This window comes from Euleptes europaea, chromosome 4 (genome assembly GCF_029931775.1).
Source record: "Euleptes europaea isolate rEulEur1 chromosome 4, rEulEur1.hap1, whole genome shotgun sequence".
Lineage (NCBI taxonomy): Eukaryota > Metazoa > Chordata > Lepidosauria > Squamata > Sphaerodactylidae > Euleptes > Euleptes europaea.
The window spans coordinates 112,995,477-113,022,589 of record NC_079315.1 but is presented as its reverse complement, the minus strand read 5'-3'; the positions used below and the strand labels follow the sequence as shown (position 1 = coordinate 113,022,589).

The window sequence follows — 27,113 nt, the reverse complement described above, 5'->3', positions numbered from 1 at the left end:
CAAGGTCCCCACTGTACCCACTGGAAGGAATTTTTTAAGCAGAAACATCCAAAGGGAATTATGTCTTCTTTTTTTTTAAACAGAGTGACCAAGTGGGATTCAGGATTTGCCAAGTCCAAAGGAATGCTTTCAATCCCCTTTCTATCTGATTTCATTTCACAATATGCCTATTAGCATGGGTACCCAGTATGCATCCTTTACATTCAAATCCTCCATCTCCCTCTTGTCTTCGAAGTACTCTTTCCCCCCACTTGTTTCAATGGCCGCCCAGTCCTATTTGCATGATAGAAGCTTCCAATTTTATACTACATGCACAGGAAGAGGGAAAGGGACTGTGAATGAAATGTGATAGCATCAGAGAAGTCTACCACATTAATAAAAATGTATACATGTGCTGATTCTAAAGGAAACTTCAATCATGATGAAATAATACTACGCATCTTCTTTTTCTCTACCCACTCCTTCTGAGTGCCTGAAAGAGAAATTATCTCAGTTGATGCACACTGAAGATTTATCTTGGAGTTCCAAACACCCCACACCTTAATTGTGAGCCTAAGACATGCAGACAAAAATTTCTTTACGGGAAAAGAACATACACAACTTATCCAGGCAAAAAAAGAGCGGAAAGAACAAATTCTTTTTCTGTCACTTTCACTGAAGAATTCTGCACAAAGATTAGAAAGAGGATAGGATAGGAAAGGTACTCTGTTGGCAAAGATAGGGGAAATGGGAAAAAGAAATAAGAGGACAGACTATGTACCGGGCCTTGACAACCAACATTAATCTCATTTTGTCAGGTCGGCATATCAGAGATCAGCCATCCCACCCACCCCCCAAAGGGAAAGATGTCAAACTTCTCAGCTGGATCTTAGCCAGTGCTAAAGACTCAAGTGTTCAAACAGCTGTGAAAGCGTCATGAGGGACCCTGGGCCAGCACCCCCCGGTCTACATCACAGGACGGTTGTGAGGATAAAATGGGAAGAGAAATGGATTGTGTATAACGCTCTGAGCTCTTTGGAGGGAGGAAAATGGGAAAATAGGCGGTAGCTATCTTTAGGCCTGTGCACAGCAATAGTGGGTGTTTTTTACTCAGAAGTAAGCCACTGTGTTCACTGCAGTTTACCCAAAGCACAGATGGGATTTGAGCCTCGACCACATGTGCAGCACACAGAAAACTGTTAGTGGAAAAAAGAGGGATGAGAGAACAAAAGAATCAAGGAACCTTCTTAGCTTAGTAGACAGCAGGTGAGGCCGTAAAAGTGTTCACAGGTTGTATAATTTCAGGCAGGGGAATACCACAATTCTAGGCTCCCTTCCAAGGCTTTCAATATATTTCATATACACGCACATTCGGGAAGACAATTTCTATCCTCACATTTTCCCCGATCCCCCCTCCATACAGAGGAACATGGGAACATCTTGCTTATTTATTGCTTCTATTTCTACTCTGCTTCCCAGCCAATTGCGGCTTGCTGAGGAAGCCAACACCACACATGAAAAACAAAGTTTACAACATGATAAAAATCAATTTAAACTAGATAACAAATCATCGCACGACGAAACTAGTGGGGAGAGGAAGGTAATTGTAAGCCGGTTTGATTCTTAAGTGGTAGAGAAAGTCGCCATATAAACACCACCTTCTCCTCCTCCACTACTACTACTTCTACAACAACTTCTTCTTCAAGTGCCACTAAAACAAGTGAACAAATGCCTACCTAACAGGGAAGGCTTATCTAGAGCAGACCTCTGCCTGAGACCCTGGAGAGCTGCTGTCAGTAAGCGTAGACAATACTGACTTTGATGGATCAAGGGTCTGATTCAGTATAAGGCGGCTTCATGTGATCTCATATTGGCATTTATTCAGATTTTGCTACCTGTAAGCTGCTTTGTGCATCGGTTCTTGTAGGTTATCTGGGCTGTGTAACCGTGGTCTTGGTATTTTTACACAGCCCGGATAACCTACAAGAACCAATGAACTCTGACCGTCAAAGCCTTCGACAATATTTTGCTTTGTGCATCGTTTGGGGGAATGTCTAGATGGGAGTCCAGTAGCACCAACAAGATTTTCAGGGTATGAGCTTTTGAGAGTCAAAGCTCCCTTTGTCAGATGAAAGTAGGAATGGAGATCCCTGTGCCCTTATATGCCAGACCAAAAGGGGGATGGGTGTGGCAAAGATGGGGAGTCAGGATGCAAAAGTACAACGCAAAATGAAATCAGCTTGATTAGAGCAGGGGAGAAAGGCTTGGGGGAAGAAAATGAGCATCTGTAGTGAGATGTAGTGGAGAACGTGGCTTCGTAAGGTCTTTTAGATAGAGGACCCTAGACCTAAGAAACCAAGGAGGGTTGCATACTCCCCCTGCATGCACTTAGAAACATAGAGCTGAAAGGGAGCACCAGGGTCATCTAGTCCAACCCCCTGGACAATGCTGGAAATTCACAACTACCTTCCCCCCGCACCTCCAGTGACCCCTACTCCATGCCGAGAAGGTGGCAAAAAACCCTCCAGGATCCCTGGACAATCTGGCCAAGAGGAAAATTCCTCCTGACCCCAAAATGGCGATCGGCATTACTCTGAGCTATTTCCGCCAACACTGACTCATCCCTTCCTGCCCACCCTCTCACGATCTGCCTTGCTATCTGGTGGCCATCTAGCCTCTGCTTAAAATCTCCAGGAAAGGAGGGCCCACCACCTCGTCCCCAGGAAGCCTGTTCCACTAAGGAATTGCTCTACCTGTCAGGAGGTTCTTCCTAATGTTTAGACATAAACACTTTTGATTTAATTTCAACCTGTTGGTTCTGGTCCGACCTTCTGGGGGCGACAGAAAAATTGATTCGAAGGACAAGATAATTATTGATGGGGCACAAAGCACATCCTGATGGCAAGCTTTTCATACGCAAGTCCAAGTTGCAAAGTGAAACAGCTCCTTTTCTCACAGCCAATTTAAACGCATGGAACAGAAAGTCTAGCCCGCAAGTCGATGAAAAGGGGACACACAAAACAATGGGATCGTAAAGAGTTAAGATACTTTGGTGTCATACCGATTTATAGAGGCCGCTATCAACAAAACCCATGCAAGTTATTAGCACCTATCGTCCAGAGGCAGATTTTTTTTTAAAAAATCCCTTGTTCTGAAACGTCTTTTACCTTCAGACTGTTGTACGCAAGATCCGTATCACGGTCCAAATCCATTTCGTTCTTCATTTCAATTACCTGGATGGATTAAGAAGACAGAAAGAGAGAGATTCGATCTGACAACAGACGAAAGCGGAGGGACATTTGACTGGTGCTATGGGTCACCTTATAAAACCTCTGATTTGCTAGCAAGCGCAATTTGGCCATTCAAAGAAAACGGCGAGGGTGAAGGTTGTTTCGTAAACATCGAACAGATGAGGAGGGAGATAACCAAGGGTCCAGTACGTCAGAGACCTCCGAAGATTTTTCCTGTTCCTTCTTTAGCCATATGCTAATGGCCTCCTATACCTGGAGTACCGCAAAGGAGAAGGGCCATAGCTCAGTGGTACAGCATCTGCTTGGCATGCAGAAGGTCCCAGGTTCAGAAGAAGAGGAGTTGGTTTTTACATGCCGACTTTCTCTACCACTTAAGGAAGAATCGAACCAGCTTACAATCACCTTACCTTCCCCTCCTCACAACAGACACCCTGTGAGGCATGTGGGGCTGAGAGAGCTCTAACAGAGCGGTAACTTGCCCAAGGTCACCCAGCTTGCTTCATGTGTAGGAGTGGGGAAACAAACCCAGTTCACCAGATCAGCCTCCGCTGCTCATGTGAAGGAGTGGGGAATCAAACCCGGTTCTCCAGGTCAGAGTCCACCGTTCAATCCCCGGCATCTCCAGTTTAAAAGATGAAGTAGTAGGTGATGTGAAGGACCTCCGGCTGCGACCCTGGAGAGCGGCTGCCAGTTTGAGTAGACAATACTGGCATTGATGGACACATGAAGGTAGCTTCATGTGTTCTGAGTGCGTCACAGTGGTACAGCAGTTATTCATCTATTTTAAAAATTTATATGCCACCTTTCTACCCAAACAGTGTCCCTAAGGTTAGAGTACTGGACAAATGGTACACATCCATCAGGTATTTCGAAATTGGGTATTCAGCAAATGGCTTTTCGGTGGGCAGGGACTCACGTTTTGGCAGCTGACTCATGTTCAGCCTCAGCTTTATTACAATTCCGAAACCCCTTTTCACACATCATCCCTAAAGAGAAGCTGGGTCAAGCTCAAAGATCTTGGAACAAATTTCCCCTGGCTGGCATCAAAATATATTTGAAAATTTCCATTTAAACAAGTCTTGGCTCCTTATTGGTAGCTTTTCTCTATCTTTTTAGTTTTTCTTTCTGAGAAGCGGCAAAAGCCTAGGTGATAAAGTGGGCACCGTGCCACACTGAAGAAACAGGAGTGTTTGGCACGAGCCCTCTTTGTTTGACGACTTGCATCCAATGTGCCAGTTTCAAGGCAAATATTGAGATGAGGAAATATTGGGGGATACAGAATGCTCCAGTAAACTTGAAACACCTTTAATGCCATGTCAAAACCACGGGCAACTGCAGCACATGGGGCACGCATTCTGCATCGCTCCACAGTTCACTTAGTAGCTTACAAGATAGGACACCGTGTACCGACAAGATGCATGCTATGTTTCTGTCTGATGTGAGTGGCCGCCTGCATTTTTATAACAACATAATAAAAAATTGATTGCAAAAAAAAGGGAAGATGAAAGAAATGCAGTTCTACAAGGGCCCTGCTTATGATGAGCACGCTTTTAAATAAAAGGATCTCTTTCCTGTCAGTCCCAGAAAGACAAACAAACATGAAAACCAGATGTTGCTCATTTGCAGGACAAACACAACCTAAATACAGGGAACTCAGTAGGATCTGGGAGACCCAGGTTTGAATCTCCACACTGCCATGGAAACTTGCTGGGCCAGAAGCATGCTTGCAGCCTAACCATCCTCACAGGGTTGTGAGGATAACATAGAGGAGAACGATGTCAGCTGTCCCCAGTGGGCAGAAAGGCAGGGTATAAATGAAGTAAGAGGAAGAGGTCTCCGCCACTGAAATTCTGGCAGAGGAGCAGTGGCAGATAAGAAGAGTTGGTTTTTATACGCCAACTTTCTCTACCACTTAAGGAAGAATCAAACTGGCTTACAATCACTTTCCCTCCCCCTCCCCACAACAGACACCCTGTGAGGTAGGTGGGGCTGAGAGACCTGTGACTAGCCCAAGGTCACCCAGCTGGCTTCATGTGGAGGAGTGGGGTAACCAACCTGGTTCACCAGATTAGAATCCGCTGCTCACGAGGAGGAGTGGGGAATCAAACCCGGTTCTCTAAAGTCCACTGCTCCAAACCACAGCTCTTAACCACTACACCACACTGGCTCTCTGATACTAAACAATCATGACAAAGGCTGAAAGATACCAGCACCGGTGATGAGAGGGAGGGCCTCTTTTGAAGAGGTCCATTTATCAAAGGTGCCATGAACTCCAGATAGTGTGTGGAATGGCATGGAGACGCATCCTAGATAGCACATCTTATAGGACCCTCTTGTGCCCGTTAACAACTTTGTGAAGTCACTGAAGTTACACAAGAGCCTTGTGGCGCCTGGAAGACTACTGAACATATTATGGTAGAAGCTTCCATGAGCCAGAGACCACTGCCCGAGGCACAGAACAATATGCAGGTATTTCATGAAGTGGGCTCTGGCTCATAAGAACTTAAGAGGAGGGGCCATGGCTCAGTGGGAGAGCCTCTGTTTTGCATGCAGGAGGTCCCAGGTTCAATCCCCGGCATCTCCTGTTAAAGGGACTAGGCAAGCAGGTGATGTGAAAGACCTCTTCCTGAGACCCTGAACAGCCACTGCCAGTCTGAGTAGACAATACTGACTTTGATGGACCAAGGGTCTGGTTCAGTAGAAGGCAGCTTTATGTGTGTTCATGTATTCAAGAAAAGCCATGCTGGATCAGACCAAGGCCCATCAAGTCCAGCAGTCTGTTCTCACAGCGGCCAACCAGTGGCTCCTGAAAGCTTGCCATCATATGTTTTGTCAGCATTTAAGGTTATCTTGGCCACAGCAGTCTGACACAGCTAACCTTCTGGAACTCGTGAAGTAAGTAACCTTTAGTCGTATAAGTACGGGCCTTGGGGGTTGGGGACTTTAAGGATCCCCTCCTCCCATACTGCCCATCCCCTCGAGTTAAGACCCTCTTTCTCAAGCCACACTCTCAATGCCCCTACATGCGGAGGCAAGGCATGTGGAGACCAGACAGGGCCTTCTCAGGGGTGGCACATCCCCTTTGAAATGCCCGCCCCCTTGAGGCTCATCTGGCACCGAACTTACTCTCGTTTAAGCACTGGACTTAAACATTAGTTTTAACTGAGAGGGTCCATCTTTTTAGCTGTTTTTATGGTCTGCTCCTAGCTCGAGGATCTAAAATTTGCTGGACCTTCAACACTCTCTTCTTGGCAACCCTGCATCTAACCACTTGAAGAAGCAGTCACGGAGGACTGTGTTCTTTGCAACCCACACACCTGCTGCTTAGAGGGAAAAACTGCATGTTTCCGTTCAACAGACAAGAAACAAAAGGGGGAAGGAAAGACCCAACCTTTAACCATATTCCATGGCAGTGGGCTCTTTAATTTTATAAATTAAATTTTTAATTTAACTGTATAAATAAATGTTATAGAATATATTGGGCACAAATTGGAATACATCCCTACATACATACCTGGGTTGTTGTTATTATTTTGCTGTAATACTGGTATACAGTTGTAATATGCATTGGTGTGCATTATAAGTGATGTTATTAGACCACAGATGGATTGTGCTTTTAGTTTATCAACCTGTATTAGTTGCCATTTGTGCTTTCTTTTAATATAGAAGAAGAAGAATTGGTTTTTATATGCCGACTTTCTCTACCACTTAAGGGACTCAAACCGGCTTACAATCACCTTCCCTTCCCCTCTCCACAACAGACACCCTGTGAAGTAGGTGGGGCTGAGACAGCTGTGACTAGCCCAAGGTCACCCAGCTGGCTTCATGTGTAGGAGTGGGGAAACAAACCCAGTTCACCAGATTAGCCTCCGCCGCTCATGTGGAGGAGTGGGGAATCAAACCCGGTTCTCCAGATCAGACTCCACCGCTCCAAACCACCGCTCTTAACCACGATGTCTTTTAATATAGATACCAGTGCCTTAAAATAGACATATTTCTATACATAATTCAGTCTTTGGATATGTTCATCTACAAGTCACGTCTCAGAACAGAAATAAACTATGCCTTGGACAACAGGCAGGGACGTTCAAGTCAATGCTGCCTTTTCACCAGCTGGCTTCAAATTTTCAAGACTTAATTCAGGGCTCAAATTTCCCCACCGGCTTTGGGAAGCAGAATCAATGATGCTTTTGGATTCATGACAGCTTGGAACACAATCGCGGCCAGGCCAATTAACCCTATGAGTGAGATAAATCATTCCCCCATTGATTGCCCATTCCATCGACCCGAAGCGTCTCTTCCGGCCAAGGGAGAGCCGCAACAGACTAAAGTGTCATAATTATTAATGGATTTACAACCGTGCAAGGTGTGGGCAGGAGGCAGGACCTGGGGGGCCAAAGGACACACGGAAGGTAAGCGGGCATCCTTTGAGAAGGGAGTTTAGAAAGGGTTTCTGACCAACGGCCCGATTCGGACTGCCTAGCTGCAAAAAACAAACAAACAAACAAACATAAAAACAAAATTTCCCCAGAAATCTGCTTTAATAGACAAAGCAAATGTGCAGTCGAGCTGCTTTGAACTTATGGCAACCCTATGAATTAATGACCTCCAAATTGTCCTATCGTCAACAGCCTTGCTCAGGTCTTGCAAACTGAGGGCCGTAGCTTCCTCGATTGAGTCAATCCATCTCATGTTGGGTCTTCTTTTCCTGCTGCCTTCAACTTTTCCTAAAGTTATTGTCTTTTCCAATGAGTCTTGATGATATGACCAAAGTATAAGCAGCCTCATTTTAGCTTACAGGGAGAATTCAGGCTTGATTTGATCTAGGATTTTGATTTGACCTTACTGCTATACTGCACAGAATTCTTAGACTGTGCCATCTTAGACTATAGGAAGAGGCTCATGTGTTTGAACCATCACATTAAAATGCCCTGCATGTGTAAAATTAGTAAACAGAAGACAAAAGGCCCTGACCTGGATGGCCCAGGCTAGCCTGATCTCGTCAGATCTCAGAAGCTAAGCAGGGTCAGCCCTGGTTAGTACTTGGATGGGAGACCCCCAAGGAAGACAAGGGTCGCTATGCAGTGGAAGGCAATGGCAAATCACCTCTGTTCGTCTCCTACCTTGAAAACCCTACTGGGTTGCCATAAGTCAAAGCTCCATTCGTCAGATACTTTTGACTCCAAAAGCTTATACCCCCAAAACCTTGTTGGTCTCTAAGCAGCTACTGGACAGTTTTACGACAGCCCAACATGGCTACCCTCTGAAATTTATTTCCTAAGGCTCCTTATATGAAAAAAACAAAAAACAAATAGAGAGCCAGTGTGGTGTAGTGGTTAAGAGCGGGAGTTTCGAGCGGTGGACTCTAATTTGGAGAACCGGGTTTGATTCCCCACTCCTCCACATGAGCGGCGGAGGCTAATCTGGTGGACTGGGCTGGCTTCCCCACTCCCTCCCATGAAGCCACCTGGGTGACCTTGGGCTAGTCACAGTTCTCTTAGAGCTCTCTCAGCCCCACCAGCCTCACAGGATGTCTCTTGTGGGGAGGGGAAGGGAAGGCAATTGTAAGCACGTTTGATTCTTCCTTAAGTCGGTGTATAAAAACCAACTCTTCTTCTTATCTGCCACTGCTCTTCTGCCAGAATCTCAGTGGCGGAGATCCCACGCTTTGTGAACAGATGGTCCCAAGTTCAATCCCTGCCATCTCCAGTCAAAGGTGTTGGGAAAAACCATTCTCTGCCTCAGACTCAGGAGAGCCTCTACTTCTCACACTGAGCTGGATGGTCCTCAGTGGCCTTCTGGTAGCTTCATAAGCCTATTAGTGATTCGTTACCCACATTGATAGCTACGACACGCCATTTTCTGACCTGGGATTTCTTGTTTTCATTCTCTTTCTTCTCCAGCTGGGTTTGCAGTTTCCGTCTCTCCTGTTCGAGCTCCCTCACTCTCTTCTGCAGCTTTAGGAAGAGGGTCATGTCCATGGCTGCTTTCTCCAAACCAATCTCCTGTGGGGGTGGTGGTGGTGGAGAAAGGTATCAGTAAACCTAAAACACTTGCAAAGAAGGCTTCACGATATTTCACGGCAAAACATCACTGAGAACACATTCAAACTTACAGCAAGAGTTGTATCCAATGTCTATAGAAGAACTTCATGGGAGATTGGCTGAATACTCTTGCGCTGAATGGAAAAGCTCTGGAGGCGACCCCTCGCCTCCCAAAAAGGACACCACAGACTACCCTAAAAGGGCGCCACAGACTACACTGGCACACAGGGGCAGATGTTTGCACAAAGTTCCCTCCAGTGTGGGGCAAACCAGCCATGCTGATCCACACAATTCCCCTTCCCCCAAAGGACTTTTTCCAAATCTGGAACTGCACAATGCCATTCGCACATATGGCTTGTGCCACTACAATCCACCTTCCTTGCGTGTGCACATCCCTACCTTGATACCTTAGGCAGATGATGACAGGGAAGGCATCTTGGCCATCTTCTGGTCACTGGGTGTGTGTGTGGGGGGGAGGTAGTTGTGAGTTTCCTGCATTGTGCAGGGGGTTGGACTAGATGACCCTGGTGATCCCTTCCAATTCTGTGATTCTATGAACACTGACAACTCTACCCTGTCAGGAGGGGAGCCCCCATGCTCTGGAACAGGGGTCCCCAATGTTGTGTCCGTGGGCACCATGGCACCCGCCAAGTGAAGCAGATGGGGCTAGATAGGGCTTCTACCGAGAAAGGCTTCTGACTGACTAGTGGAGATTTGATTGGCTGTGCAGCTTTTTAAAAACCAACAAACAAATGCAATTTCACATTACTGTACAGTTGCCAACCTCCAGGTGGTGGCTGGAGATCTCCCACTATTATAACTGCTCTCCAGGTGACAGAGATCAGTTCCTCTGGAGAAAATGGCCGCTTTGGCAATTGGACTCTATGGCATTGAAGTCCATCCCCTCTCCAAACCTCGCCCTCTTCAGACTCCACCCCAAAAATCTCTAGGTATTTCCCAGCCCGGTGCTGGCAACCCAACGTTACTGTGCCGTAAATGGTTGAATACGCTCGACGTGCACGAAGACTACTAATCGATTTTGGAAAACGCAACGAAACGGGAAAAAACAGCCCTCGAGGAGGGGGGCGTTTGAAAGGAAGGCTCAGAGCTCCTCTCAAAAAGGAAAATTATAGAATGTATTATTAGCCGGCAGCTTTATTATGAATCGTTGTTAAACAGGGCTCTCCGGGTGCAGCCTTAAGTGTTTACTGAAAGTGCGCGTTTAAAAAATTAATCCTTTCTAATTGGCTTAATTAAGGACATAAACGCAGTATGACTTTGTCAAGACAAGGCTGAGGGGCTTGACATTTGTAGCTCTCTATGTAATTAGTACCGGCTCTGCCGCAGAACAAGGAGCATAATCATCGCGCTTCAAGACTGGGCTACTCGGCTGCCTGCCCTATTTAGAACCCACAAGAGTATAAATTAGGGTTGCCAACCTTCAGGTACTTGAAAACAAACCGTAGACTAAGCTGTATATGTTGGCTGAGCAACCCAAGACAAAAACAGCAATAGCCTCAAATATTTTGTATTGAAAATTACTGTGCATATAAACCGACACACATCAGAAAACACCCTAAAAAAAAATGCAATGACGATAAAACCATCTAACTCCGAAAGTTAAGGACTGAAAATAAATTCTATAATCAATGTCCAAAAGAACGCCAACAAGTTATTTTGCCGTCCTGCGCAGAAGGTGTCCTCAACTCGAGGCAATCAAAGAACGGCTGCAATCCTGCGCAAAGGCGCTGCACATTGGCACGGCAGGCCTGTGTAGTCAAAGTCGCCAACTTGGGGCAGTCAGAGCGAATGCTGCAATCCTGCGCAGAAACGCCGCGCAATGGCAGTGTGAGAACTGGCTTAGAACCTACAGAGGTCGATTACGTCCTTAAAATATTCTTATGCATTATTATATATAGGCTGATGAAGCCCCAAATGCGAAACGTGTCAATTACTATCTAGAAAACACGTTCCTGGATTCCTGGACTGTTTGGAGTGTTTTCTCAGCTCTGCCCGTTGGTTTACATCAGCACCATTGTTGGCGTTCTTTTGGACATTGTTGATTATAGAATTTATTTTCAGTCCTTAACTTCTGGGGTTAGATGGTTTATTGTCATTGCATTTTTGCATTTTTTTAGGGTGTTTTCTGATGTGTGTCAGTTTATATGCGCAGTAATTTTCAATACAAAATATTTGAGCCCATTGCTGTTTTTGTCTTGGGTTGCTCAACCTCCAGGTACTAGCTGGAGATCTCCCGCTATTATGATCTCCAGCCGACAGAGATCAGTTCCCCTGAAGAAAATGGCCACTTTGGCAATTGGACTCTATGGCATTGATGCCCCACCCCGCCCTCCTCAGGCCCCGCCCCCAAAACCTCCTGCCGGTGGCAAAGAGGGATCTGGCAACCCTAGTATAAATATTGCTCTCCTGGGCCTTCCCAGACTCTTGTTTCCTTACTTCGACTTGCTGGATGGCATCTTCCGTGTCTCCAACCTCAGACGTGGAAATCGATGGGTAATTGGAGTCTGATTCAAGGCTGCTTTGGTTAGAAGGGTTTCTTCTGTGCCCTGGGGTTTGCTATTCAAAAATGAAAGATTGCGTCAGTTATTTAATAGAAGGGGAGACCAAGGGCAGGGGATTGTTTGGGGGAAGAATTCCAGTGGGTAGTTATTTTATTGGAATGGGTTGCTGAAGTGCCTTTTTCAAAAGACCAATTATGTAGGTACAGCACTATTTTGCAGACACACAGAAAAAAGATGGAGAAGAATGCAATACCATTATCCACAAAATAAAATCTGTTCTCTTAGGACTCTTGGCTCTCTGTTTGGTGTTTCCATCGAGATCTCAGTGGATACAAAAGTGGAATAACTTGTGCAAATTAAGAAAAATCACCACAAGTTTTGTTAGGTTGCCCTAATTTATACAGTTGTCAAATAATGCATTTATTTTACTAGATCTGGCTCCACAAGGCAAATGAGGCTTCAGTAACTTTTTCTGCATGGTTTCTTCGGGAACAATCATTCTCTTTTGGTCTTAACTTGACTCAGCAGGTTGGTGAAATGTTTTAAAAACTACATTCAAGCAATAAGGAGGCCTGCCCTTAAAGACTTTGCAGGGGTTGTAGACACTATTTATTTATTTGGAATATTTCTATGCCGCCTCTTCAGAGTCCTCCTCGAGGCTACTTACAATTAAAAACACAAGCAGCATAAAAAACGCAAGCAGCATAAAAACATACATAAAACAGAAGCAGACCATTAAAAAGCTGATAAGGTAAAACCTCTAATTAAAAGCCTGGGTAAAAAGATGTGTTTTAACCTGGCGACTAAAAGGAAGTAAAACAGGTGCCAGGCAAGCCTATAGGAGGAGGGCGTTCCACTGCCAAGGGGCCACCACAGAAAATGCCTTGTCTGCAGTCACCCGTCTCCACTGCACAACACGGTTATCCATTTCCTCTTATGGAGCAGCCTCTGAAATGCCTTTCGTAAGTATGGCATCAGCTTGTTGTGAACAGGGGCAGACCCTGTGTGCTGCCATGGAGCAGGTCTACCGGTTTATTTCCAGGGATGAATCAAGGTGCTGGCTATTACCTTTTAAAGCCCTGAGCCATTTGGGATCAAGATACACAAAGGACCATCTGCTCCCTTTTATGCCTATCCACCGCTAAGATCTTCTGGACAGTCATGTGCCCCAACCTTCACAGGCAAGGCGGGGGGAGGGGGAAGAACTGGCTACTGGGGTCAGGGCCTTCTCTGTGGTGGGTCATTTTCTGAGAGCTCTCTCTCCAAAGAGGGTTTGCTCAGTTTGAAGCACCAGCTAAAAGTATTTCTGTTCTCCCAAGCTTTTAGTTGCTTTTTGCTCCCCAGTCTGAAGCATGTTTACTCAGAAGTAAGTTCCATTACATTCAATGGTGTTTACTCCCAAGCATGTGGAGGAAAGCAGGCTGACATCACAGACATCTTTCAATCACAGATGAATCTTGCCCTTCTTCCCAAGCAACACAACTCATGGCAGCACACAGGGTCCGCCCCTGCGTTTTACTCTCACAACAACTCTGTGAGGGAGCTTAGGCCAAGAGACCATGGACAAGGTCACACGAAGCTGCCTTCTACTGAATCAGCCCCTTGGTCCATCAAAGTCAGTATTGTCTACTCAGAATGGCAGCGGCTCTCCAGGGTCTCAGGCAGGGGTCTTTCACATCACCTACTTGCCTGGTTCCTTTAAGTGGAGATGCCGGGGATTGAACCTGGGACCTCCTGCACGCCAAGCAGATGCTCTACCACTGAGCCACAGCCCACTGAGCCAAATTGGCTGCACAGCAGAGTGGGGAATAAAATCTGGGTCTCTCCTGTAAGAGTCCAGCACCCTAACTATTACCCTACACTCACTCTCACGAGCTCAGCAATCCTTACAATCCTCCCATTATTATTGTTGGGGGGTGGGTCAGAGTAGAAAGCTAGAGGATTGCTCAGTGCTAGCTGTGAACTTGGGAATGAAGACAAATTTGAACTCAGCCCTTCCTCGTCTGTACCTCACCTCAGTCTAAGGAACAAACTGCATGATACTAGCTTTTGTTGCACGGCAGCTGTGGAGAACTTAACCAAGCACTGCAGCACCTAATTCAGATCGGGACCATGGTACTTCGGGAGGAGGAGCTCCAGTCCCCTCAAGCTGAAATGGCCTGGGGGGGGGGTAGAGCCCAGTTATGGGGCTGAATAAGAGTATTCAGATCATGTGGAACCCTTGGAACCAGGACAGTGAGATGAACAGGGGAAGCCCCGACCCGACCCTTGGCCAACATATGATGTGGTTTGGATCTATCTTCCATGGTGCAGAGTTGTTTTCTGTTGCTCCAGAAGGTCGGAACAGAACCAACAGGTTGAAATTAAATCAAAAGGGTTTCCGTCTAGACATTAGGAAGAATTTTCTGACAGGGTGATTTCTCAGTGGAACAGGCTTCCTCGGGAGGTGGTAAGCTCTCCTTCCCTGGAGGTTTTTAAGCAGAGGCTAGATGGCCATCTGTCAGCAATGCTGATTCCATGACCTTAGGCAGATCATGAGAGGGAGGGCATCTTGGCCATCTTCTGGGCATGGAGTAGGGGTCACTGTGTGTGTGTGTGTGGGAGGCAGTTGTGAATTTCCTAGATGACCCTGGTGGTTCTTTCCAACTCTATGATTCCAATCTTCGTATAAAGGCATCAAATAGACACAGTGCAGTATGGTAGTTAGGCCAGGCCAAGAAGCTTAGTGGGTGATCTTGGGTCAGTCAGTCTATCTCAACCTAACTTACCTCACAGGCTGGTGGCTGTGAGGATAAAACAGAGGCAGGGAGATACCCAAGCCACCCCTCAGCTCCTTGGAAGAAGGGCAGGATAAAACAAATGGATAATGACAATCACAAATGTAGTTTTGTCTTTAAATTTCCACCCCAGCTGCAGAAGACCAGCAGTATCACAAACATATTTGGATAGGAAGCAATTACAGAAATATTGCCAGTGACAGAATACAAATGTCTAAACGCTGAACTGCTACTCCGTGCTTTCTCGTTACCTTTACGATAGTCATCTCATCTCGCAAGTTGTCATATCTCTGTTCTAGAGTTGAGTACTCCTTCACAAGGTTTTGGTACCGAGATCTCTCCTCTTCTAGCTCCTTCTTCATCAAGGCATTTTCTTCAGCAGCATTTTGTGCAAATTCATCTTTTTTTTTTAAAAAAAGTGAAAGACATGGTCAACTCCAAGTGAACCAAACTAGCCACATCAGAAGAAGAAGAGTTGGTTTTAATATGCCGACTTTCTCTACCACTTCCCTTCCCCTCCCCAAAACAGACACCCTGTGAGGTAAGTGGGGCTGAGAGAGTGTGACTAGTTCAAGGTCACCCAGCTGGCTTCATGTGAAGGAGTGGGGAAACAAATCCAGTTCACCAGATTAGCCTCCACACTGCCAAAAAAACAAATAAGAGGGTTCTTGGGTACAGCTGGAGATCTCCTGCTATTACAACTGATCTCCAGCCGGCAGAAATCAGTTCACCTGGAGAAAACGGCTGCTTTGGCAATGGGACTCTATGGCACTGAAGTCCCTCCCCTCCCCAAACCGCGCCCTCCTCAGGCTCCGCCCCAAAAACCTCCTGCCGCTGGTGAAGAGGGACCTGGCAACTCTAAGGGTTCTAGATTAAATAAATCCTAAACTCTCCCTAGAAGCTAAAATTACTCAACTGAGGCTGTCGTACTTTGGACACATTAAGAAAAGATGAGAGTCACTGGAAAAGACAATCATGCTAGGGAAAGTTGAAGGCAGCAGGAAAAGAGGAACACCTAACAAGAGATGGATTGACTGTATAAAGGAAGCCACGGCCCTCAATTCGCAAGACCTGAGCAAGGCTGTTGACAACAGGATGTTGTGGAGGCCATCAATTTGTAGGGTTGCTGTAAGTTGGAAGTGACTTGACGGCACTTCTCACACACAGGCTGCAGCTACCCTTTTCTCAAGCTGGAAACAGACAACGTGGTTTGTTAGAGCCATCGCTTTTGATGGTGTTCATATCTCCATATTCTCTGCCCTACTATGGTTTCTGGTCAAGCAAATTTTGCAGATTTTTCCGAAGCAATACAACACTTGCTTGACCGCAGACATGACTGTTTCCCAGTTTCGTTATGTAAGGGACAGGAAACGAACACTAGGCTAAATCTGTATAGATGCAATGCTGCATAGCTAAGGGTACAGGCAATCCAAGAGCTTGCAGATACAAAAGGTGTAATTCTCCTTTGACAATGCAGGGCCCATTCGATCATCAATCAATACAGTGAGACGAAGACTGAACATCTTCTAGCGATTTTATTCAGCCTAAAATCTTGCCCAGTATGAATTTAAAGAAGTGAGCATAACTTTTCAGGTGCACGTACAAATGTAAAAGCACAGACAAAAATGTATTTCAGAACAGAAGTCTGTACTTGAACTCCTTCCCTTTGTCTACGGTATCTGATGTTTGCTCAGCATGTTTCTTAAAAAATTCTGGTAGCTTTCTGCACAACTGGAGCTTTGTGTTGGTCAACCTATTTTTAAAAGCTTTTCCCTGGCAATATTATAAACCTCGCGCTTGCAATAATCACCGTCCAACAGCACGCCTGAATTTAAAAGCACTACTTTTATCCCATTTGAATTTCAGGGGGAAGGAAGCCAGATTGAACTTTTTAAGAGAGAAGATTATTTGCACTAGCCATTGGCTGTTACTTTAAACATTTTGTTTAAGAAAATGAAATAAAGCTGAACAATAAAGCAAGTGAAAACCCACCCACACCAATTTTCTGATCATGATCCAACCCCTGAAAAAAAATACAAAAAGCCAATGGTGGGGATTCCTATTGGCTAGTGCCTATGTCATTTACTTATTACCTATTTATGTCTTGCTGTTCTTCCTAATGGGGGACTCAGGCATACAAAGTTGTCTTCCTCGCCTCCATTTTACCATCACAACAACCACCCCATGAGGTGGGGTTAGGCTAGGGTTGCCAGGTCCCTCTTCGTAACCAGTGGGAGGTTTTTTTGGGGGGAAGTCTAAGGAGGGTTGGGTTTGGAGAGAGGAGGGACTTCAATGCCATAGAGTCCAATTGCCAAAGCGGCCATTTTCTCCAGGGGATCTGATCTCTATCGGCTGTAATAGTGGGAGATCTCCAGCTAGTACCTGGAGGTTGGCAACCCTAGGTTAGGCTGAGAGAGAGTAACAGGCGCAAGTTCACCCAGTGACCTTCTATGGCAGAGAGGGGATTCAAGCGTGAGTCTCCTAGATCCTAATCTTACAAACTAACCACACCACCACGCGGGCTCTCTAGCCAACACGTTCTGCCTCAGAACTCCACAGCAATAGTTCAACAGGTTTTAAAATGAATGTGTGTTTGTGTGTGTGCGCCCCCTCACACACAATTCAGACCAACGAACAAGGAAAGGTCAAAACTGAAAGGTGACATATCCTATTAGCTACCCAACATACAACACAGTAATTTTATGAGGCTGGGTTCCTGCTAGGGCTGTTGATTCGGTTCATCCCAAACCGAAAAATAGCCAAATTTTCCCCGATTCGGCGGTTTCTAGTTCAGATGGAACCGAATTCAAAAAAAGGCGGGAAAACGACGAGCTGAATTCGGTGAGTTCGGGGCGATCACAGAATACATTTGGCAAATTCAGGGGCTCCGAATCAGCAGAATAACCATAAAGGCATTAAAAACACATTCGAGCCTTTCCACGGCTCTGGGGGGGCATGTTTGGAGGTAGAGGTCCCAAACTTTCAGCGTAGCTTGAGGTGACCCTTCTTGCAAGAACCCCCAAGTTTGGTGACGATTGAGGCAGGGGGTCCCGAGTTATGGGGCCCGGAAGGGGTCCCCCCCAAAATCGCCCACAGGAATAAAGGCATTAAAAACACATTCACACCTTTTTGCGGCTCCGGGGGGGCATTTTTGGAGGTAGAGGCCCCAAACATTCAGCGTAGCTTGAGGTGACCCTTCTTTCAAGAACCCCCAAGTTTGGTGACGATTGGGGCAGGGGTACCAAGTTATGGGGTCCGGAAGGGGCCCCCCCACCCATCTGCCCATTACAGCCTTTAAAAACACATTCGAGTTGGGCCGTACCATTACCCCGGCCTGGGGGTCTGGTTGCCTCGGCAGTTGGGCCATACCATTACCCCGGCCTGGGGGTCTGACTAAAAGGCAATTAATCCCGAGTTATGGGGTCCCCCCCAATCCACCCATTGGAATGAATGGGAGCAGGCAATCCTTAATGTGCATCTAGAGAGCGGCAAATCCAAGGCAAAACCTCCCGTGCCAGAGAGTATGTGTGTGTGAGTCTGCTAGAATCGTATTGGATAGGATTACTCCTGAGTCCTACCAGTCCCTGCTCCTGATAGAAGAAGACATCCACAGTAAGACCCATTTGGGGGCTTTTCTCTATAATTTTTTTCCTGTGTGTGTATGTGGTGGGGGGGAGATTCTGTGTGTGTGTGTGTGTGTGTGTGCGTCCGTGAAGGGGGAAGCCAAAGGGGGTGGGTTTACCTGTTCTGCTGGGGGGTGAGCTTGATTGCCTCTGTGTGGGACTGTGCTTTCTACTGTTTTCACTGGTTGCCAACTTCGTGTGGAGTTAACTGTGGGTCAATGAGTCTCTCTCTGGCTGGTTCCTATTGTTTCCAATGGGCTGTGCAGCCGCTCCTGTTGTTTCGAATGGGCTAGCCTGTCATTCGTTTTAGTACATCCCCTGTAATGTATTTCAGTGGAGTCAATGCAAGTCAACCGACATTCCCCTCTTCCATTATCTTCAACGGGCTGGGCAGCCTCTCCCATTGCTTCCAATGGGCTGACTTGTCATTTGTTTTAGTACAACCCTTTTAATGGCCTTATTCCAATGGGCAGATGGGGGGACCCATTTTGGGCCCCATAACTTGGGGCCCCCTGACCCAATCTTTACAAAACTTGGGGGTTCTTGCAAGAAGGGTCTCCTCAGGGTACGCTGAGATTTTGGGACCTCTACCTCCAAACGTGCCCTCCCAGAGTCACGGAAAGGAGCAAATGTGTTTTTAATGCCTTTATTCCTGTGGGAGATTTTGGGGGGGGACCCCTTCCAGGCCCCATATCTCAGGACCCCCTGACCCAATCTTTACAAAGCTTGGGGGTTCTTGCAAGAAGGGTCTCCTCAGGTTACACTGAGATTTTGGGACCTCTACCTCCAAACATGCCCCCCCAGAGCTGCGGAAAGGCGCAAATGTGTTTTTAATGCCTTTATTCCTGTGGGCGATTTTTGGGGGGGCACCCCTTCCGGGCCCCATATCTCAGGACCCCGACCCAATCTTTACAAAACTTGGGGGTTCTTGCAAAAAGGGCCCCCTCAAGCGATGCTGAAATTTTGGGACCTCTACCTCCAAAAATGCCCCCCCCCCGGAGCAGGGGAAAGGAGCAAATGTGTTTTTAATGCCTTTATTCGGCCAATTTTTTCCCCAAACTTGGAACTTGGCGCCGAATTCCACGGATCCGAATTGGGGGAGTTCGGACTTCAATATTTCCCAAAGCAAAACGGGCCGAATTTTGCCGAATCTGAATTTTACCGATTTTTTTCCCCAACAGCCCTAGTTCCTGCTGGTGGGTTTTCTTAAAAAATAATGTTCACCTCCCCTTTTAAAAATAATGTTAACCTTCCTTTTTAACCCACAGTCTACACCAGCGGTTCCCAGACTTTCTGAGTCATGGGACACTTTTCAGGAGAGAAATTCATCATGGAGCACTGATTTTCATCTAGCACCTATATACTAAACCAAATGACAGTAGTATTTTTCTTTCCAATCTCTTCACGGAGCACTAGGACATGTGTTGCGGAGCATCAAGTACTCTGTGGAGCACCATTTGGGAACCGCTGGTCTAAACTACTGGGTACATAAATAAAATTCGCTCCACAACCTCAGCATGTATGATCGATAATGAAGGAAAATTCTTGATCCCAACCAGGAGCTTCTGCGACCCGACGTACAGCACAAAAGCTAGCCATCGGGGCCTTGCACTGCTCGGACGCTCCACAACTTCCCCCACTTATTCATCTCTCACTTTTTCGAAGTCTTAACTGGGCTTTTCGACAGACTCCCTTGCCTTTTGCCCTGTTGTGTTAAAACAAGTCCTTTCTCATATAAGCAAAGACTGCTGAAGGAAACCTCTCTGTTCTCAGATCCCCATTCTGCTTGCAAGCATTACACCCTGGCTCCCCCTTCCCGCTGCTCCAATTAAATCCTGAACTGTGACCGAAAGGAGACTAAAATCTCCTTGATACTTTAACTGAGACTTAACCCTGATGTAGCCCCCTCACGCAAGTAATTAAATATGTTGCCATTCTTGTCGTGCCTGCGCCCCCATTTCTCCAGGAGAGATATTCCCACAAATATTTGTTTGCAGGAGGAGGAGAAGGCGAATACCTTTGGAAGACTAAAGCAAATTTCTGCTTATCTTTCACAGCTGAGAATTGGGGAGATGGGCCTGCAATAATAACAAAAATGAGAATCCTTCATTATCAGAGTTAACGAAGCCGTATTCTGTCTCTCCTTACCTTCCGACTGATGCAAGATTTTGTTGTTGAGTGCTTCTTTTTCCTCTTTCAGCAACGTGTTCTCTTCTTCCAAGTCCGATATCCGCTAAGGGGGAGGGGGGGAAAGGCAACAATATTAGCATCCCACGATGTAGGCCAACCCAAAGTCAGTCAACCCTGTACAGCCGATCGAGTTTCACCTGGCAGGCTGTTATACCTAAACCGGTTCCTTTTTTTTGTCCTCGTTCAACCAGAGTAACAGAAATTCCACAACACAATGAAAGGGTTACCTTCCCTTTCCAGCAAAGGGAACTGCATCCTCTACACGTGGCTAGTTACCAAGAACGCAACTGCCTAGTTTTGTCTTTTTTTTAATGGCCAAATTTTTGGTATTTCTTGTGTTTGGTGATGGTGGGATGGATCCAACCGTCCTCCAGTTAGCCTTCCTCCAACTTAAAGAGTCTTCCTCCAAATTAGGTGGTTTTTTTCTTCAATGGAAGAGCCACTTAGGTTGGAGGAAGGTGTCAAAACTCAGCAGAGTGGCAAGATCCACCCCAGTGGTTTTCCTCAAACTATTTACCAGACAATGCTGAAGTTCCTCGGGAGCTTATCAAGGTTTCCCCAGTGAGGAGATCTGTAATGGTTAACAAGCGTCTAGACCAGGTGTCAGACACTGGGGTCCAGTAGGCACCCTCCCAGGCAGAGCTCTGACACAGAAAGGATAGGCAAACAAATGGCGATTCTCATTGTCGCCAATGAGTAGCTGCCACCACTAAGATCGAGAGCTTGCTCTGGGTGGCGACTGCTACTGCTTCTTGTAGAAGGTAAGCAGGAATAATTATCTGGCAGAGGAAGAGGGCAGGAATAGGAAGGTGTCATGTATGCCAAGGAAGAGTGGGAGGCATGGCCCAGTCTTTCCAGGAGAAAGCAATTCCAGAGGAGCACACTGCCACCACAACCACTACCCAGAGAGAGGGGGCATGCTGTGATTGGTGGGGCACAGTAGTGGGCCTTCTCAAGAGGTCCAATAACGCCAGCCTTATTCCTGAAAGTCCCTCTACTGCTACTGGCTTTAAGCTGCAATGTGAAGTCTGAGAAAAGAGCAAGAGTCCAGTAGCATCTAAAAAATTAACAAAATTTCTGTCAGGACATGAGCTTTCTGAAGAAGTGAGCTGCGACCCATGATCCAGCATGGCCTTTCTTATGTTATTTTACTTGACGGAATCATTTTGGATGTTTTAGAGCAGGGGTGGGGAACCTTTTTCCTGCCAAGGGCCATTTGCACATTTATGACATCATTCAAGGGCCATACCAGGTGTAGATCTGCCGGTGGGGGGGAAGAGGCGAGGGTTGCCAGGTCTCCAGCCACCACCTGGAGGTTGGCAACCCCAGGGGAGGCCACACAGAGAAGGCCTGCAGGGTGCCCCCACTCCCCCCTCCCAGGCGGAAGGGCAGCCAGCAGTGGGCCCGAGCAAACGAGGTGCCAGGGAGGCGCAGCCCACAGTTGATCGGTAAGGGAGGAAGGAAAACAAAGAGGAAAAGGGAGGGAGAGAGAAAGGGAGAAAGAAATGGAGAGAGGGAGAAAGAAAGAAAAGGACGGAGGGAGACAAAGACAGAAAAAGAGGGAGAAAAAGGGAGAGAAAGGAGAAAGAGTGACAGAAAAAGAGGAAGAAAAGAGAAAAGCCTTCCCCCCCCACACACACACCCGCTGGCCCCACACGACCGGGCCCTAGCCTCCCCTGCTCACACAAACCCGGCGGCGCACAGAGCCCCGCGCGACCGGGCCCCAGTCTCCATGCCCTCTCCTCCCCAGAGCCCACAAAAGGGCCCCCCCGAAGCCCAATCGGCTCCTGCATACATGCTCTGCCGCCGGGAGCCGCCAGCCTCTTTCCCCCTCCCTCTCGCTGCTCAACAGCTGACAGTCGGCGAGAGGAGGTCCAAAGGGCGCCGCAGCGCCTCTGTAAGCCGTGGTGCCAGGAACACCCTCTGGGAGGGCCGGCCTGCGCCTCGCCTCTGCAGCAGGGTCCCAGAGCTCCCAAGGGCCACAAAAAATGTCCTCGGGGGCCGCATATGGCCCCCGGGCCTGAGGTTCCCCACCCCTGTTTTAGAGTGCCCAGTGGTGCTTCTGCTTCACTGCTCATGGGCACAAATGTGGGCCAGCGCCCCAAATTTCACTGCCGCATACTTCTTCAATTCAAACTTGGAGCAGAACAACTGTAATATGGAAAATCGCAGCACTGAATGGATCTGGAGTCCAAGCCTCCTGCGAAGAAAGGACTTTATACATCGGTATTATAAAAGAGGGTGGGGTTTCCCCCCCCCTCCTGCTTTGGAAACGCTAACAATACACCCCTGCTAAACCTGCTATGTCTTTGCAGGTTGCCTAATTTTGCTGGCGTCCACACTCCATTCCTCAGTCTTGACAGGCAGAGGTATTTTTTTTATCGATAAGTGCAAGCCTGCCATTTGGAGGGAAAAAAGCCCTGAATGGGTAGCGGAGGCTGGCGGAAAGCAGAACGCCTATTACAAAAGGAGCTCAAACTGCTTTGCAAAGATTTACTCCAGTGGCTGATGCTAAATATATCGATATAAAACAGAACCCCTGAAGCAAGAAAAGGAGAGCAGCTTTTCAATCAAAGGTTGTCTCCAAGACTATCTCAGTGCAGTGGTTTTCCCCTCCATGTCTGAGCACAGCTATCAGGACTGGTTCTAGGGGTGTTTTTTGTGCGGGGGTGGGGCTACGCAGAGAGCACCCAGGCCCCACCCCCTCATGTGCCCTTTCCCCACCTATGGTGGCCAGCGTGGTATAGTGGTTAAGAGAGGTGGTTTGGAAAGGTGAACTCTAATCTGGAGAATCGGGTTTGATTCCCCGCTCCTCCACATGAGCGGCGGAGGCTAATCTGGTGATCCGGGTTGGTTTCCCCACTCTTACACATGAAACCAGCTGGATGACCTTGGGCTAGTCACAGCTCTCTCAGCCCCACCTACCTCACAAGGTGTCTGTTTTGGGGAGGAGAAGGGAAAGTGATTGTAAGCCAGTTTGATTCTTCCTTAAGTGGTAGAGAAAGTCGGCATATAAAAACCAAGTCGTCATCTTCATCTTCTTCGTCTTCATCTTCTATATTCATAGATGCCTGCTCCACCCACACATTTTTCCCCTGACTATGCTGGGCAGTGCATATGGCTGGAACCCTGCAAGGTAAAGTGCTTGCAAGCAAGAACGTGGAGGAACGGCATGCAGGTCAGAAGCCCTGGGCCTCGGCAGCTGCCCCACCTAAGGTACGCGCCACCTAAGATATGCCAGCCCTGACAGCCATTCCATTTTTTCCTATGTATGTAGCTGCAAATTAAACACCAGACCAGGTGAATTGCCAGGCGTGTGCACCACATAGTTCTATCGCAGGCTAACTTGGGGCACGATACAAGTACAACAGGGCACGTGCCTGTGCTTTTCCAAATGCTGTCATGGACAGCGTCGTGTAAGATGGTCCTGTGTTGCCGAATGAGCATCAAGGATATGCATGGACATGCACATGTACACATATGGAACGATGGAGAAGGACTCACTGTCCCAGCCCCAAAGGAATTGCCTTGTTTTGCAGCAAGCTTAATCCAACAGACAAGATGACAGTAAATGACATCTAGAATGGCTTCTGGGAATAGAAGGCTACATAGAGATGTGAACTCTTTTTTTTAAGGACAATTTTGGGGGAAATTCCCCCCTTTTTTGCAAGGATGCCTCTCTCTCTTTTTCCGAGTAAAAGTTTGGAAATTTGGGAAAGCACTGTAAAAAAAACCTCCCATGAAACATTCTTCTCTCTTTAGAAATGAGTAAAATGCTTGCAATGATACGTTTGATCATTGAAAGCATGGTGCAGTGGTTAAGAGCGGTGGTTTGGAGCAGTGGAGTCTGATCTGGAGAACCGGGTTTGATTCCCCACTCTTCCACATGAGCGGCGGAGGCTAATCTGGTGAGCTGGATTTGTTTCCCCACTCTTTGGGCTAGTCACAGCTCTTAGAGCTCTCTCAGCCCCACCTGCCTCACAGGGTGTCTGTTGTGGGGAGGGGAAGGTGACTGGAAGACAGTTTGAGTCTCCCATAAGTGGTAGAGAAAGTTGGCATATAAAAACCAACTCTTCTTCTTCTACTTACAATGTGTAGTATGAAGGAGGTTTTTTTGCAGGGGGGGGATGTAGGACAGTATTAGGTAATAACTCTTGTGTACACTTTAGAGAGATTCAACATATTGTCAAGCATCGATGTACTGGTTAAACGTGACCCGTTTTGCCACAAATGCAGCGCTTTCAAGTTTCATAAGGAGCTTCATCTTGGAAGACAAGTGAACATCCCCAGGAAGTGCCAAAGGCTAGAAAAATGTGGCGCTGAACTCAGCTTTCCTAAGAATCTTAATTTAAAAGAGAGAGAAAGAGAGAGTTCCTACTCCATCTAGGTTTCCCAGGCCCCCAGCATCCAAATCCGGAGACTCATGAGGCGGGGCCTGGTGATGTCAGAGGGTGGGATCTTGTGATGTCACAGTGAATAGCAGTACTAAGGTGGTACTTCCATATACCACTAGGAACTGAACAGCACTGCATCTGTGAATGTGTGCGGTCACCATCATGTGGCTTTGAAGAGATGGACTTATCTACCGCAGACACACACAAAAAGTAAAGTATGCATTAGGAACTAAGCATGAGACACTTTTTTTGGGGGGGGGGCAAAGACTCACCATAACAGCATCCTGTGATGTTATGACATTATTTCCAGCTGGGTTACTGGATGTGACATTGCCGGGCGCTCTAGCATACACCTGAAACTCTATGGTTGCAGCACACAGTTTGGGATGAATGCTAGAGTGTCAGGCAACTCGGTGCTGTCACTTCTGGTCACGTGGCTGGAAATGAAGTCATGGCATTGTAGGATGCTGTTCCCAGGCAGGCAAAGGTGGGCGAAATGGGGTGGGGAGGTCACTGATAGAGAACAGTGTGGCAAGCCAATCCACAATAGCAGTTTCTGGAAAAAAAAGAAACCATGATGGTGGAAATGTTTGGCGTGTTCACTTTAGCCTCCCTTCGGGTATGTTTTTGGCACCCGACCACTGGAAATAATTTGGCCATGTGAATCAGCCTGGAGAGATGTGGCCTAGGCATAAGAACATCAGAAAAAGCCATGCTGGATCAGACCAAGGCCCATCAAGTCCAGCAGTCTGTTCACACAGTGGCCAACCAGGTGCCTCCAGGTAGCCCACAAACAAGACGATTGCAGCAGCACCATCCTGCCTGTGTTCCACCGCACCCAAAATAATAGGCATGCTCCTCTGATACTAGAGAGAATAGGTATGCATCATGGCTAGTGTCCATTTTGACTAGTAGCCCACGGATAGCCCTCTCCTCCATGAACATGTCCACTCCCCTCTTAAAGCCTTCCAAGTTATAAGAACATAAGAAAAGCCCTGCTGGATCAAACTCAGGCCCATCAAGTCCAGCAGTCTGTTCACACAGTGGCCAACCAGGTGCCTCCAGGTAGCCCACAAACAAGACAACTGCAGCAGCATTATCCTGATATGATAGACATGTTCCTCTGATCCTGGAGAGGATAGGTATGCATCATGACTAGTAGCCATTTCGACTAGTAGCCATGGATAGCCCTCTCCTCCGTGAACATGTCCACTCCCCTCTTAAAGGGGTTGGCAGCTATCACCACATGATGGGGCAGGGAGTTCCACAATTTAACTATGTATTGTGTGAACAGTATCTTTGGATTATGCATTGTTCAGTTACACATCAACTGTGTATAAAGAGAATAGGAGTTCAGTCAACCAACAAATCACCTGAAGGAATCACCGTCACCAAAGAACAAGGTTGCCCCTGACACCTGTGGTCCAGGGAGGCAGATAATCCTCATAGAGCGTTACCTTTCGGAGGACGTCCTTCTCTTTCATGTAGGTGTCTTCCACAATCTTCCTTTCGCCATGAGCTTTCTCTAGGGCCAACCGGAGGGAATCTATCTCTTCTTGCAAGCTTGCGATTTGGTTCCCGTCCCCGCTCTTCCGTCGGTGTCGTTCTAGTTCCTTCTTCAGCTTCTCCAGCTCCGAGGAGTAAGCAGAGGCAGTTGTGGAGAGCTGCTCATTCAGGAGTTTGTATTCTTTATTCTGCAACAAGAGGGGGGAGAACAATATATGAACTGAAACCAAGCGCCAGATGGACACTGTTGCGGAAGAAGAGCTCGCCAAAAGCAGCGCAAGCATAACAAATAATAAGGAATTGGTATTATATGTTTACAGGTTTCTCATGGTATTTTGCCACTCTTGACAAACAGAGAAATTGCAACACAATGAGTATTCCCTCATGTACAGGGAAGTTATCCCTGAAAAGATGCAAGGAATGAAAAAACTGCATATAATGCCAGAGGTTTAGCAAAGCTACCCTCAACTTCTATTACTGCCACAACTGCCAAGGAGAGGAATCTGATCAAGAAAGTTTGTATGTTTTTGGCAAATTTAAGTGTGGCAAAAGGCCAGGTGTGGGATGCGTCCAGGACATATTTGGCCAGTGGGCCATCAGTTCCGGCCACCAACTTAAAATTGCAAGATTTAGAAAGTTTCCTGTAAGAGAGCCAGCGTGGAGTAGTGGTTAAGAGCAGGGGTTTGGAGCGGTGGAGTCTGATCTGGAGAACCGGGTTTGATTCCCCACTCCTCCACATGAGTGAACTAATCTGGTGAACTAGCTTTGTTTCCCCACTCCTACACAAGAAGCCAGCTGGGTGACCTTGGGCAAGTCATGCTCTCTCA

The 27,113-nt window shown here is 47.1% G+C and overlaps 1 protein-coding gene across 1 annotated transcript in view; it reads right to left on the bottom strand.

The window, feature by feature from the left end:
• MYO5B (myosin VB) overlaps positions 1–27,113 on the bottom strand; it is a 336,132-nt gene that overhangs the window by 37,318 nt on the left and 271,701 nt on the right. The window contains exons 22-27 of the mRNA XM_056847832.1: positions 26,238–26,474; positions 20,345–20,429; positions 14,825–14,973; positions 11,732–11,851; positions 9,098–9,235; positions 3,147–3,212 (exon numbers count right to left, since the gene is read on the bottom strand). Of these exons, the coding sequence (XP_056703810.1) occupies positions 3,147–3,212; positions 9,098–9,235; positions 11,732–11,851; positions 14,825–14,973; positions 20,345–20,429; positions 26,238–26,474 (795 nt within the window). The remainder of the gene's footprint in view (positions 1–3,146; positions 3,213–9,097; positions 9,236–11,731; positions 11,852–14,824; positions 14,974–20,344; positions 20,430–26,237; positions 26,475–27,113) is intronic.